Raw genomic sequence first — 16,088 nt, forward strand, 5'->3', positions numbered from 1 at the left:
TCCCCATAAACATAAGATACACAAAAGATGCTTAAAAATAAATGGTGAGCACATAAATTCCTGGGATCAAACTGAAGGCAGGGCCGAGTGGAGGGTGAGAAACAGGAACACATTATCAAAAGCACAAGGTGTGAGACCCGTCCTCTGATAAGCTCCCTCATCATCCTCAGTCAGCATTTTCGTCTTGTCTCCAGGGTGGGGTAGAAGGAGATACACCTACTCCTTTATCATTCCAGAAGTACAAGTGGGTTCTCCTTCCTCATCATGAGTCTTTGTGTCAGGAAAAGCCCCAATAAAAGTTTGTAGAACTAAATTAAGAGAGAATAGCAGTCTGGCTTTTCAGGGCATGGCTCTATGACAGAACACAAGCCCAGGGTCTGATCCCCACCAAAAACTACAGAAAAGAAGGAAGGATGGAGGGATGGGGGACAGAGAGATGAAGGGATGAGGGGATGGAGGGATGGGGGATGGGGGATGGGGACAGAGGGATGGGGGACAGAGGGATGGGGACAGAGGGACAAAGGGATGGTGGATGAGGGACAGAGGGATGGTGGGATGGTGGGATGGAGGGATGGAGGGATGGAGGGATGGAGGGATGGGGATGGAGGGACAGAGGGATGGAGGGACGGAGGGAGAAGCAGTGTGCCATGAAGCCAACTAGAGATGCATCCTCAGCAGAGCCAGAAAGTCTATCTGATGGGGAAGAGGTGTGGGTTGCCAAACAGAATTCTCAGCTTTCCAAAGAAAGGTTTGGTATTAGCCTCACCTAACTAACTATATATATTTACAGAGGATGCCTCCTGGTTTTCAGTGGCTTCATAGCACTGTTTCACCTTCCGGCTCTCCTTGTCTTCACACTGCTAGATTCTCTTCCAAATAACTTATGAAGCTAAATATGGAAAAACTGCCCAAGATCGCCACTGCCTAAGGCATACACATATTCAAGGAAGAGAAACCTAGACACTTTTAAGAGATAGACAGGTACAATCAAATTTAGAAACATTTATCTCTATGTTCTGAGGTCGAAGTGAGTATAGGATTTGGTTCTCTATGTTAAAAATCAAAGAACCAGCCTCTCACCAGAGCTTTCCCACTTGGTGGCAGCACACTTTGCCATGGATAGGTATGTGGCATTCATTCACCAAAGAACCCAGCGGATTTGAGATGAACCAGCCTCTCACCAGAGCTTTCCCACTTGGTGGCATCACACTTTGCCATGGATAGGTATGTGGCATTCATTCACCAAAGAACCCAGCGGATTCCCAGATGAGGGAACACATCTATAGTGAGGACCACAAAACACCAAATGCTAGCAACTCTGGTACATGGTGAGTGTGCCTAAATTGATTATAAACTATATTCTGCTCTGTTCGCCTTCCTCCTGCATCAGCAAGGATTGGGTATTTTTAGAAATTATATCTATCCTAAGGGAATTTATCCCAAGGCATCCGAAGACCAAGGCTCCAATGCAAGGAACAAGGAACTTTCAATGAATTGTGATTACTGGCCAGGGATGGCCAGACTACATACAAGTTTCAGAGTCAAACTGTGGTGAGGAGGAAGAGATGGAGGGAGGATGGGAGGGGGAGGGGAAATACAAATGGGATTAACTTTGGACTCACTAATTAAGAGATTGTAGAAAACACATTCACAATAATTGGAATTCCTTTTGGACTCAGAAAGTAGGCAAGGGTGAGATCCTACATTCTTCATAATTGTCTTCATAAGATTCTAGAGGTGGGATGAAGATGGAGTCCAGATGCTTACCCGTGAGTGTGTGCTCAGAGTCTGAGTGCTCTTCCCAGAATTTACACCTAAAACACGCAGGCATCCGTCCTTCATGCCTCCTCCAATGGCAAGGACTTCAGATTGCCAGGGACACCACTCCATGGCCTATAAAGTTCCAAATAACACAGGCAGGCGAGCCCTGGAGAAAGCAAGCTGGAGAACGATGTGCACAGGTAAAGCACTCTCCCAGGTGAGGGCCAGTGTACCCTCCTCAAAGCATTCTCCAGGAATGAGAAGCCACTGCAGAAAGGGGAGGTGCCTAATAGAATATGTCCTTACATTATGCTAACAACTGTCAATATTTTTAGCATAGAAAAAAAAACCCCTACAAAACAACAATTGAAAACCCGTATGCCGCAGGACACTGGCAGGACAGACTCTGGCTCTTCTGGGGTCTGTGCTGAAGTGCAGCCTCTGTTTATCCACTGGAGTCCTTGTCGTCCAGACAGGGGTAGGTAAAAGAGAGCTGCACATAGCTACTGGTCAGTTCAAATCTCAGGCACCTCAAATCCTAATACACTTCAGAAGATCAATTTATTTACGAATAACTCTACTTAACTGAAAAATCAGAATTAGTACCTTATAACTATTGGTAACAGAGATGACTAGTAACTTCTGGTTGGGGGGGGGGGGTGTTTTTGATTGTTTGTTTGTTTGTTGTTTTGTTTTTTGTTTTATTTTGTTTTGTTTTTGTTTTGTTTTGTTTTGTTTTTGAGACAGGGTTTCTCTGTGTAGCCCTGGCTGTCCTGGAACTCACTCTGTAGATCAGGCTGGCCTCGAACTCAGAAATCCGCCTGCCTCTGCCTCCCAAGTGCTGGATTAAAGGTGTGTGCCACCACTGACCAGCTTGACTAGTAACTTCTGAAGAAAACTTTGAGAACTAGTTCAGTAACATTCCTCTGTAAATCTTGCCGATCATCCAAGTCCCTAATCTCACTTTTGCATATTATTTTCTGTGCGTAAGAGTATTTTACAGAGGAGCATATATTGGGTTTATACTGATTTATGTGCACATGAGTTTGACTGTTTGTGCACCTGAGAAGGTTGGAAGAAAATGTTGGCTCTCCTGGGACTGGAGTCACAGGACTTGTGAGCTGTGTTGTGGCTCCTTTGTAATAGCAGCAAGCTCTCTTTGCTTCTCTATTGTCAGCCATCTCTGCAGGCCCCTGTGTTTTCATTTTTACTAATCCCATTATACTCCATTGGGCTCTGATGTCCTAATACGGGACCTTCTCTCCCCCACCTTTTTTTGGGGGCGTGGTCTATATAGGGTTAGTTGACATTTTTAAAGAGAAGTTAAGTTTTTGTTTTATGTTTCATCTAGCACACACATCTTGCTGTCACACACACACACACACACACACACACAATTCATCTTTTGTTTCTGGCAAATATCTTTAGATAAATTCCAAATTTCAAAACTGTGGACATAAGTTTTCCAAACAGTTATAGATTTTTAAAGCACCAGCACCAAGAAGCATACTATTGTATTCCTGGCTATCTGAAATTTAACATGGTACTTAATACCTATTGAAATGTAACTGTGAAATAACTATGTGTGATAAATCATGTGGCTTACCTTGTGCTTCCCCTCAGCCTGGATGAGCTGTCCTGGTGCCGTGACCCTCTAATGTTGTTCTTGTAATAAGGCTTCCTTCTAACTTACCCACACTTACAGCTTCTCTGACACATTTGTGTCTACTTTCTCATTTTGTAAGATTTATTTATTTTATTTTACATGCATGAATGTTGAACCTGCATGTATGTGTATATGTGTCTGGTGCTGTAGAGGTCACAAAAAGTACTAGATCCTGGGGAAGGAAAGTTCCAGAGGATTCATGAGAGACACCTCGTGGGTTCTGGAACATGAACCTAGGTCCCTTGGAAGAGCAACAAGTGCTCTAAACCCCATGTGTCTTCTGGGGTTTTGCCTGCTTGATCCATAGTAAAGAAATGCAGTCTTCTTTACTTTGCGTTTTATTGCTGTTTGTTTTGTTGGTGTGTGCATGTGCGTCTAGAGAATTGAACCTGGAGCATTGTGTACGCTAGACAAATATGCCACAATGAAACAGTCCTAGCTCTGATTTTACTTTTTCTTTTGAGACAGGGTCTCACTAAATTGCTCCTGTTGGCCTTGAATCGACTCTGTAACAGAGGCAGACACAAACTTCCAATCCTTCTACCTCAGCCTCCCAAGCAGCTCGCCTGTACCACCAGGCCTAGCTGATATTCTCTTTTGTCTGAGATAGCCACTGGTCTCTACCAATAGCAAACCTAGGCAGCCATCAGATTTCTTACCTTAACTGCTGTGGACTGAGGTATGACTTTCAGGGGCAGGCCTTGCACATTGGTCCCTGGATCATGGGGCCATATTGCCAGTAATCCATCATTACACCTACTGGAAAACAGCCTGCCATGGGTGACCATTTCAGAGCACACACAGCCTCCTTGTGGTGAAGTGTTCTGACATGATGCTGGGCCACCCAAACATCATGGTGGTGGACACACCCCAGTCTGGACCCAGATTGGGAGAGAACCTAGGACCTAGGACTAAAAGAGAGGGGGGGGGGAGCCTCACTACCTCATAACCATGAGAAAACATGGAGGAAAGCATAGTTCAAAATAAACTATGGAAAGACCCATTAGGACATTTCCAAACACAGATGGAAATCCCTTGGGTTAGAGGGATGGGAGTGCTCTGCCTTCCTGATCATTCTCACAAGTAAACTAGATTTACCCAGACTTGGCAGCCCGTACAGCTAATCCCAGGACTCGGGAGACAAGGGCAGGCTGGTCTCTAAGTTCAAGGCCAGTCAGGGCTACATAAAAGGGAAAAAGTGAAATACATTTGTTTGCCAGCATTTTTTTATTAGATATTTTATTTACACTTCAGATGGCATCCCCTTTCCCCATTCCCGCCCACCCCCCTTAGGAAACCCCTATCCCATGCCTTTTCCTTTTTGCATTTATACATTTTTTAAAAATAATGTTAATCATAGGCTTTATAAGTTTGGAATTGTTCAATCAGAGGTGTAACCCACTGACCAACCTAGATATATCAACTATCTTTGACTGGTGGAGATACTTGAACATCTGCCTCCCTGTCTCCCCCCTCTTTCTCTCTTTCATCACCTAGCTTCTCCTCTCTTTCTTCTTCTCCTCTTCTTACTCCTTTTCTTCCTCTCAGTACTCCTCCTACCTTAGCTCCTCCTACACATCACCCTTCCTGTTAAAATGAAACTTTTCTCTCAAAATACAATTAGAGCATAATTATGCCAATTTGTACCAGTGAGGTACAGGATAGTCCTAATACCCAGTCCATCCTTTTGTTGACTAACCAGCTCCTCTGTCATCTATTCTAACTAAAACATTTAGTTCTGAACCTGGTTTTAGGATGAATGTCAGCTGACGACCATCCACTCAAATCTTTTCTCTTAAGGTCAATAGCTATATGTTTTCAACCCCATCAGAAATCCAGAATGACTGAGTTAACTATAATTGTGGGAAGCACAAAGCATAGTTTCTAAAACTTAGCCAATTTATAGAGACCTCTGAACACCTGGACACTCGCTCTACTTCAAAACGTTGGAGCATCTGTTCTTCTGCCTTCTGGCCCAGGATCATCTGACAGACCTTAGTGCTGCAGAATTATTAAGGGCTGATTACTCTGTCTAGGCAGATATAATCAGTCGACTATTCTGCAAGTGTGTCCTTTTCTGGACAGTAATTTGTCTGTAGAAGGAAAGTGGCAATTCTTGCCTAGTGGCTGTCTCACCACAACTGGAGTAACTCCAAGGATGCTCAATTTCTTCTTAGAATTCAATATAGGAAGCTGTCCGGAGCAGACAGGTCTCTAATGAAAATGAACATTAATACTGAAATGTTTGTCATGTCAATTCTAAGGATTTCTGATGTTTTGAAAACCAGCTATCCATGTAAGGTAATCTGGACTGTTGCCTGTTAACTCCACTCAGCTATTTCTAAATAAAACATAGAGAACACCCTTATAATAAACTCCAAGTCATGAATTTGCTATAGTCCCTTAACTCACAGGCTGACCATCTCAAATCAGTTAAAAAAGTTAAAGAAGGACTGGGTCTAAGCTTTGTATTCCTAAGTGTGTTATACTGGTACAATGCCTATGAGAGTAACAATATTCATCTCACTCTTATATCACTAAGAAGCTCATGCCAATGAAAACCTTAAAATTTGTAAACAAAGTAAATTGGTGCCATTTAAGAATTTATATCTTCATCTTGATATTAATTATACAGATTTCTACTAATAGGTTATGGCTATGCAATAAGCCCTAGCTAATTCTCTCTATTCCGACAAAACCACTACTTTTCCCTAGAGAGACAGCCCAACATTTACCACCTTAGTCCCCATGCCCAGGGAATAGGGGCGCTGACTCATCATTAGCTTCTTCAAGCTGATTATGGGCGTTGAGATATTAGAAGAGGAGTGGGGGGGGAGAGCAAATTGACAATCCTCTGATGCTGTGTCTTCGCTGCCTCCAGATGGAATTCCGGGACCTCAGAGGTTTGAGCAGGTCTGCCCAGCTTGCTTGTTGAGTAGATACACCAAGGCTGATCATTCTGCAATATACAATTCTCAAAACAAATTTTAGTATCAAGATAGTTTTTTTTTTTAAAGAGGGCTGACATTTTATTAAGAATGTTGGTTCTAACCGCTTTTCTATTTTTTCCCCTCTTTTATTGGATATAATATTTACATTTCAAATTTTATCCCCTTACCATATTTCCCCCACCACCCAGGAACCCCTTATCCCATTCCCCCTCCTCCTGCCTCTATGAAGGTGTTTACCCACCTACCCCCAGCCCCCCTCCCCACCCTCAGATTCCCCCCCCCCCAGTGCTCAGCCTTCAGGGTACCAATGACCTTGTCTCCCACCTATGCCCAACAAGGCCATCCTCCCCTACATATACAGCTGGAGTCATGTGTCTCTCCATATGTGCTCCTAGGCTGGTGGTTTAGACCCTGGGGAGCTCTGGCTGGTTGGTATTGTTGCTCTTCTCACGGGGCCACCAGCCCTTACGGTTCCTTCAATTTACTCTCTAACTCCTCCATTGGGAACCTTTGATCAGATTAATGGATAGCTGTGGCTATCTGTCTCTTGGTATGTCCGACTCTGGGGGACCTCTAAGGGGACAGCCTTATCAGGCTGCTGTCAGCTTTCCCATCCTGACATCCCTATCAGCGTCTATTTTTGGTGACTTCCCATGGAATGAATACCCAGATGGAATGGTCTCCCTACAACCCCCCCTTCAGATTCTGTCCCACACTTTGTCTCCATATTTGCTCCCTTGGGTATTCAGTTACTCTTTCTAAAAAAGACCTAGGCATCCTCACTTGTTCTTTCTTCTTCATGAGCTTCATGTCGTCTGGTAATTGAATCTTTGTTGTTTCAGATTTTTGGGCTAATCTCCGCTTATCAGTGAGTAAATACCATGTGTGTTCTTTTGTGATTGGGTTACCTCACTCAGGATGATATTTTCTAGTTCCATCCATTTACCTAAGAATTTCCCAAATTCATTATTTTTAATAGCTGAGTAATATTCCATTGTGTAAATGTACCACATTTTTTGTATCCATTCCTCTGTTGAAGGGCATCTGGGTTCTTTCCAGCTTCTGGCTATTATAAATAAGGCTGCTATGAAGATAGTGGAGCATATGTCTTTGTTATTTGTTGGGGCATTTTCTGGGTAGTTTGCCAGCATTTTAAATTTGAAGTTAACATAGATGTTTCTAACAGCTTTATTATGGTATCAGGCTAAGAAAAAAGAAAGGTGAAAATTTTGCCCAACAGTGGTAGGCCTTTATTCTCAGTGCTCAGGAGGCAGAGGCAGGAGGATCTCTGAGTTCGAGCCTAGCCTGTTCTATAGGATGAGTTCCAGGACAACCAGAGCTACACAGAGAAACCCTGTCTCAAATAAATAAATAAATAAATAAATAAATAAATAAATAAAAGACAAGATGAAGGAAGAGGAAGGAAGAATGAGGAAGAAAAGACAACTCTGCTAATCAACATAAAAAGGACAAAAATTATACAATTACAAGATTCCCTCAGGACACAGATCAGAAGACCTGAACACCAGGGCAGAAGGGGTAAGAGATGCAGGGCCTAATGGGCTGTTTTGTTTCACTCTTGTTTTGGTTTTGTCTTTAAGGGTTATGGTTATAGTTATGGTTATGATCAGTGAGCTCCCATAACTCACTGGTGAAACAGACACCGTCAGTTCAAATCCAATCTGTTTACCTGCTGAGGGTGCACTGGTTCCAGCTCAAGGCTCCAACTACTGACAAGTGACCAAGCATGTTTCTCGGCTGCTTTTTAGTGATCACATCCCATAACTGGAACAACAACCAAGAGAGTCCATAACATTGTCTTCTCCTCAGCTTGCCATGTTCTCAAAGGCCTCAGAGCAAGTAATTAGATACAGGAAGTCTGTTATAGACTAAGAAAACTCAGTACTATTAACTCCAATGACTGTCCTGCTCTGACTGCATACTGGGGCCATGGGAAGAATATTGTTCCATGTCAGCAGGTTGTGGCTTTGATTATGAAGCACCTGAAATGAATTCAATGTGCAGCCAAGCATTGAGAACCACTGTTGAGCTTTGAGCCCCTGGGAAATCTCATGGTCAACCTACAGTTCCAAAAAAAATACACCTGTTGAATATTTCTCATCCAAAACTTCAGGAACAAGAAAGGTTTTGCTTTTTGGAGCTTTGGGGATTATTTGTATATAACATACCAGTTGTATAGTCTTACTCCAAAATGCAAGATGCTCTGAGGGCCACAGCATTTTTATTAGTCTGTGTGGATAAAATGAGGGTGCATGAACACTTGGGAGAGTCAGAACTCAGTTTGCTCCTGAGACTCCATTCTTGCCTGGTACAGAAGACAGTGTGACGTAAAGGAGGAAGACTAACTGTGAAATAAGAAGGCATCATGATGTAGCCCGGCCTCCAAGGTTACCTAACACACGGGCAACACTCTTTAGGTTGCTAAAAAGCAGTCACAGTGATGGTGACATGAGGAATTAGACTGACAAACACTTACTTGGTCCTCTCAGACAGCCTATCAGGAAATAAAAGTCATGTTAGATCTCTCTAGGCCTAGCACAGCTACAAAGCCTAAAGGCCTTGTAAGTTCAAGCTGAGTTTGAAAGATTTTTTTTTTTTAATGAAATATAACAAGAAGCTTGTTTGGAAAATGAAAGAAGGTACCTTTAAGTCTCCAAGAAATACCATTTGAAAGAAAACTGTGCTCCCTTGCTTCCTGTAGCTCCATGGACCTCACTTAATCTCCTTCCTCTTTATAGATATGCTGAAAGTTATCTAGTAACTGCACAGAGGACCTGCACTTCTCCATGGCTGGTGCCAAGAGCCAGGCATGATCCCTCTCATCCAGGACACAGACGACACATAATGACAGGAGACACTTAAGTTTATATTTTCCTTCCAACTGTGGCTTTGCCCATCCCAGATGTATACAGAGGATCTGAGGGCTATAGCAACAAGATTTTGAGAACTCCAGTCCAGGATCTATGAGGAAACAAACCAAAATCAGTATGATTGTGCATCCAAATGGAAATACTTTCAAATGAACAGCTTTAAAAGAAAGGGAGAGAGATCAATACCTTTGTTGTGAACCGATGCCAAATGAAGTCTTGATCCAAATCAGATCATTGAAAGTTCAAAGATGAAAAAACTGAAACAGACTCTGGTTCAATACTCAGTCTAATAAGCAATGTTAATCTATGCTCAAAAAACCTGTGTAAGAATATCTTTCTTTGACTTAGTATGTTCATCCACCATGGCGAATGTTGGTATTCTGTCTAAACTCCACCTCCACAGTTACCTGGCAACAGCTAGGTAAGCCTGGCCCACTATAAAAGGGGCTTCTTGCCCCCTCCTCTCTCTCTTAATCTCTTGATCTTTTGCCTCTAGCTTCTCTCTGACCCCTCGCCACTCCCCCCTTCCCTTCCCCCTCCATGTGGTCATGGCCAGCCTCTACCTCTCTCTCTCTCTCTCTCTCTCTCTCTCTCTCTCTCTCTCTCTCTCTCTGCCTCTACTACCCTCCTGGCTCCCCTCCCCATGCCCTGAATAAACTCTATTCTATGCTATACCGGTGTGTGACTGGTCCCTCAGGGGGAAGAGATGCCTCTGCGTGGGCCCTGCTGAGACATCCCCTTCCCCCATACCTCTCCACACACCCACAGAACAAACTCTCTTTATCTCTTTATCTTTTTATAAAGAGACTGGGAATACTTGAAATCAGCATTTGAATAATACAAGGATAATCTTTACACAATGCACAAAAACATCATGCCTACGGTTAAGTGTATCTAGAAGACAGAGTGGCTCACTTTCAAAGTTCTCAGCAGTTTTCTTTAGCTTACACTTCAAAGAGTTCTTTTCTAAACATTTGTATTTTAAGTATTTATTGGCTTTCGTGTGTGTGTGTGTGTGTGTGTGTGTGTGTGGTGTGTATTGTTTGCATGTATGTATGTACACAATATCTATGCAGTGCCTGAAGAAGCCACAAGAGCCTGCCTAAACACTAGAGTCATGTATGGCTGTGAGTTGTCCATATGGGTGCTGAGAACCAAACCTGAATCTTCTGCAGTGCTCTGAACTACTGAGTCATTTTTTGATCATGTGTATATGGGGGTAGGGCAGGAGATGTGTGCACATGAATGCAGGTGCCCATGAAGGCTAGACAACAATGTTGTGTCCCAGTGTTGGAGTTACAGGTGGTTGTGAGCTGCCCAATATGAGTACCTAATCAAACTCAGGGAATCAAACTCAGGTTCTCTGCAAGAAATGCTTAAATGCTGAGCCATCTCTCCAGCCACCTAGTAAGAACTCTACTGCTGTGAGAAAATGTATGTTATGATCACTTAATGCAATGTCAAGTGAAGGTGACTAACATACCTGGCATGAACCAACAGTTTTGAAGCACACCGGTTCTATTACAGTAAATTAAGCCCTCTATGGTACACTCCTCCCACTAATAACAACTATGAACTCTTGGAAAATATCAAAATCAAACCCTTAGGGCCCTTAAAAGTAAAAAACAGGTAAACTAAGTCAGGAAGTCAAAGCATAAAGACTCAATCTACCTACCCAAAAAGAGAATTCCCCCCCCCCTTTTTTTTCCTTGTATGACTTTGTCCTAATCCAGTACCTGCAGTGAAGCCTGGAACATCATCTCTTTGGCCAATGACAGGGAAGTTGGGAGAGCAAAGTGTGTGGGGAAGTCTTGAACAGAAGATAGCCAAAAAAAGTGTCCTCCAGGTTTGAGTACAAGAGTTCACAAATGTCTCAGCCTAGCAGCTAGTTGTGTGAATGAAGAAGAGACTCTGGGTAGCCTAGAAAAAGTTGTGAAAAGGGAACAGAGATTTAAAGCATCCACTCAAGTCTCAGCCTGGATTCAGAGCCACATAAATGAGGAACAGACCCAAACCAAGCAGTCAAGGCTTAAGAAGTGAATCTGAGATTTTAAACACAAGCCAAAGACGGCAAAGCTAGACCTGGGTAACCCTATCTAGAGCAAAAGCATCAATGTTCTCAACAGGTTTCGAAGTGAAAACAATGTGTGTGTAATGTCGCACATATGATTCAATTATTGAGCACATATAAAGAGAAAACACAATTAATAGACAAAAAGCCAAGATGACCTAGGGTCATCCTTTAAGAATGGTCAGATAAAGGAAGGATAAGAAGCTTAAATATTAAAGTTGATAAAGTAGAAACTACACAACAATTCTCTAAAACAGAAGCACAGGCAATAAAGCCATAAATGTGGATGTTTACATTAAATTTAACAATGTCTAAAACATCCATTAGATGGGCTCAACAGCAAAACAAAAACAGCAGAATAAAGAGTCAGTGAGCTTGCTATGGAATGAAATTCAGAGGCCTAACATGGGCATAACTGGAGCCAAGTCTTAGAAACAGAAGAAAGAGGAGTGAAATGACTCTAGTTTTTATCAGAAAGGAGAGAAACCAAAAATCAGTGGAACAGCATCTTTCAAATACTAAAAAAGTAAAATCTTCCAACTCAGAATTCTACATTGATCTGATCAAGAAATGCTAAAAGGAATAAAGGAGCCCTCCAGAGTAAAGAGGAGTTACTTAAGAGAATTTGGTAGATGTCAGCTCAACAGGATCCAGAAACACCTAGAAGACACCACGCGGCTAGGTATTTGTGAGGATGTTAACAGAAACCAAATGCGGGATGAAGAACTGCTCTCAGTGAGTGACACCTTAGAGATAGACATCCAAGACCATGCCACATGAGGCTGCCTTTGTTTCTTCTTCCTGACCAAGGGCACGTGTCGCTGACGCTGCTCTTGTCTTCCTCTGACATCAGACCTACTCCAGCCTTCAGCGCTTGAACTGTGGCTGCTGGATGTCCAGCCTTGTGGACTGAACAGCTACTGCCTCTCAGCCTGTCTGAGTACAGATGCCCATGACTAGACCCCCTAGCCAGTATAAGGCAATATAGCAAATCCCTTTTTATGTCTATATTATATTGGCTTTATTTCTTCAAAGAACCCTGCCTACTACTAAGAAAAAGTCAAATCTTTAAGAATTAAAGAGAACATTAGAACTAGTAAAATATTTGAGCATACACAAAAGACCATTTTTTTCCTCTTACAAAAGTTATTTTTTTAATTTTACTTTGTGTGGGGGGGGGAGTGTATGTGGTGTGTGTGTGCTTGTGTACATACATGTTTAAATGTACCTGTGTAAGGGTGGAGTCCTCAACTGACATTGAGAGTTGCCTTCAATCCTTCCCCTTTTATAAAATTGAATCTGAGTCACCTGCAGAACCTAGAACTCCTCAATTCTGGGTAGTCTAACTAGCTGGCCTGGCTACGGAATGCCCATCTCTGCCTCCTAAGTGCTAGAATCACAGGCATCTAGCCAACAATATAGCTGCTTAGATTTTACCTGCATTATCGGATCCAAACTCTGCTCTTCATACTTGTAGGACAATTGCTTTATCTACTGAGTTATCTTTTCAGCCCAAATTTTTATTTTATAATAGAATGGAAGTGTTTTCAATCAATGACATGTAAAACATGTGACATATATAGTAACCTGAGAACATGCAGATTACAATATAATACCTATAGCAATCAATTGTGTGTTTATAGCAAACACACAAGAAAGACATCCAGCCCAAAAGTCAATAAATCCATGAAAGTAGGACAGAAGTAGGAAATATGCAAGAAGTGAGCCTTAAGCACACCAACACTGGGAGCATAGAGAGATAGAAGAGAACCAGGGACCAGCCAAAGGGCTAGAACAGAGTGGTTACAAAGTCAGGAGGCCTGTGTGTCCATTTTAAACAGACACATATAGCAGGCAACCCAAAAGAATCATGAAACACAGGAATCATTTAGCAGTCTCAAGTTGGAGGTATTTAGAAGGACAGTTCCAATGAACAGGGCGGTGAGATTTAGAATCCCACCGCAGTGGACTCAAGACAGCCGGGGAAAAAAACAGATGCGGTCAAAATAAACATCTTTTGATAAGTTTTACTGTTGAAGGAAGAAAGGTGAGCTGCACGCTGTCCGCTGATCTCCATTATGGGTCCATGGCCCTGTCTGCCTTCCCGAGGAGACCTGTGGGGCCCCAGGAACATCCAGGTCAGAGCCTTTCCTAACCAGAACCCTGCTTGCTGGGTCCACCTAGCACACAGCCGGCAGAAGTGAGCTGCATACCATTCCCTGAGCTCCATCGTCAGGCTCACAGCCCTGCCTGCCTCTCAAGGAACCCTGCCAGCATTAGGAACATCCAGCCAACATCACGGGCAACCAGACGGCTAATGGCCAGCATGAGAACACAATCACCAAGAGCCAGGGCAATATGGCACCACCAAACTCAGCTATCCTACTACAGCAAGCCCTGGATATCCCACTCAGCTATCCTGCTACAGCAAGCCCTGGATATCCCAACAGAGCCACAGCACAAGATGGCCTTAAATCCAATCTTACAAAGATGACAGAGGCCTTTAAAGAAGAAATAAATAAATTCCTTAAAGAAATACAGGAAAAGACAATCCGATGGAGGAAGTGAGTAAAACTGTTCAAGATCTGAAAATGGAAATAGAAACAATAAAGAAAGCACAAACTGCAGAAATCCTGGAGATGGAAAACCTAGGGAAGAGAACAGGAACTACAGACACAAGCATCACCAACAGAAGGCAGGAGATGGAAGAGAGAATCTCAGGCATGAAGATATGATTGAAGAAATTGATACATTAATCAAAGAAAATGTTAAATCTTAAAAAGTTCCTGACAGAAAACATGCAAGAAATCTGGGACATTATGAAAAGACTTAGCCTAAAAATAATAGGAATAGGAGATAATTACGAGCTCCAAGGCCCAGAAAATATTTTCAACAAACTCATAAAAGAAAATTTCCACAACCTAAGAAGGAGATGCCTAGAAACATAAAGAAGCTTACAGAACACCAAATAGATTGGACCAAAAAAGAAAATCCTCCCAGCCACAGAGTAAAACACTAAATGTACAGATCAAAGAAAATATTAAAAGCTACAACAGAAAAGGCTAAGTAACACATAAAGGCAGACTATGGGAATTACTGTTGAGGGGAGGAAAGAAAAGAGCTATATCCTGAAGAAAGGGTGGGCGCAGAACTTGCCTCTTAATATGAGTGGTCTGAGTTTTTAATATTTCTTGGGTTTTTATACCCCCTAATTGGTCATGACAATAAATTCTCTGGGAGAAAGAGCTCTGAGTGTGTGCTGGCAGAGAACTACTTCCTCTGCTCATTCCTCTTTGTGGGTGTTTCCCTCCTTCTCCAGGGGAGCTCACCCTCGCTCTCCACCTGATCATCCACCGTACATGCCAGCTCATCCTTTATTCCGACCACTGGCTTCATTGTCACTGGTCTGCCAAAGCTCCTCCATCACGCCAACACCTTTTATGAGGAATCTGAAGCAGTTTTCCCTCCACAAACCGTCTTCTCTGCTTCACAGACTTGTAATAACACTAAATTCATTCTTGATTCTTTGTTTTCTATATTTTATGCATGTATTATAACACACACACAGGGTAAACTGTCTTCATTCTTCTTAAATTTCTCTTAGTCAGCAAATCCCAAATTAAATTTCTACACCTGGGTCCTGAATTTCTTGATGATCTGCATCATCTACCAGTGGCTCAGCTACAGTCTTCACTGCCGTTATCAGTAATTCCCAGCATACTGCCTTTGCTCAGGCAGCATCAGGAACGTTCTCATCGTCCCTCTGCCCTTACAGGTCTGACCCATCTTCGATGATGCGGCTAAAGTCTGGATATCACTAGAGCATTTCTGATCTCACTGAGAGCTATAACTCACTAGTTACATTCTACATTGCATACTGGCAGTCCGTTCTGTGTGAATCAGCGCCGTCTTCCAAAATAAATTATGACAGACACTTAACATACCAGATGTGACTGTTTTACTGACTGAACATATTCACATTTAAAATCCACGTGTAAGAGTAGGTCAACATCAGTCTAGTTCATTCTGACTTAATAAAACAAAAATGTATTAGTGAGAAGCAATACTCATAACCTACCACCAACAATAGCCATTCCTAAAAATTAAAGTAATATCTAAAACATGCCAGTTATATTTACTGATACATAGAACGTTGTATGGACATAAAACATATAGGCTGTCTGGCTCTTCTGGAATCAGACTTCAGGTCTATGTCAGAGCATTGGCTGCATGTTGTTATTTCAGTTGCTGAACTGGTGGTCTAAGCACTGGCTTACAGTAGTCATTTCAAAGACCAGTGAGATGAATCTTCACCTTCAGTTGGCATATGGAATGGCAGACACCACTGAATATCCTAAGATAGAATTCATCTCTAGCTCCATCTTTACAGCCTGTAAGAAGCAAACAGTTCTACACATCTCTAAGATCCCACTGATACAGTATTTCTCCCAGGGGTAGTAAGAGATTACAGATCGAGAAAGAAAGTAGACCCTCTGATCAAACTGTGATACAAAGAAGACAAGAGGAAAGAAAATACAGAAAGGTTCAGTGTGGACTTTGAATAAGAGTTCAAAATTATTTGGTGGCACTTTTCAACAAAGAGTACATGCATGACAGACATAAACACAGACAAAGGTCTCATGAGGGATACACAGGGCACCCTGTCATACTTGAATATTCATTTTGTCCTTTGAGATTTTTAAAAGAAAGTGAATTTTGCATGTCTGCACATCCATCCCAGCCATGCT

At 42.4% G+C, this 16,088-nt stretch overlaps 1 protein-coding gene across 1 annotated transcript in view; it reads right to left on the bottom strand.

Moving 5' to 3' along the window:
* Positions 1 to 1,663: 1,663 nt before the first annotated feature.
* The window catches only part of Cdc20b (cell division cycle 20B), a 25,588-nt gene continuing 11,163 nt past the window's right edge, over positions 1,664 to 16,088 (bottom strand). Inside the window, 7 exon segments of the mRNA XM_034523372.2 lie at positions 1,664 to 1,893; positions 4,087 to 4,205; positions 4,208 to 4,332; positions 8,069 to 8,163; positions 9,174 to 9,219; positions 9,221 to 9,360; positions 15,610 to 15,731. Of these exon segments, the coding sequence (XP_034379263.2) occupies positions 1,732 to 1,893; positions 4,087 to 4,205; positions 4,208 to 4,332; positions 8,069 to 8,163; positions 9,174 to 9,219; positions 9,221 to 9,360; positions 15,610 to 15,731 (809 nt within the window). The 3' untranslated portion in view covers positions 1,664 to 1,731.

Source organism: Arvicanthis niloticus, chromosome 19 (genome assembly GCF_011762505.2).
Source record: "Arvicanthis niloticus isolate mArvNil1 chromosome 19, mArvNil1.pat.X, whole genome shotgun sequence".
Taxonomy (NCBI): domain Eukaryota; kingdom Metazoa; phylum Chordata; class Mammalia; order Rodentia; family Muridae; genus Arvicanthis; species Arvicanthis niloticus.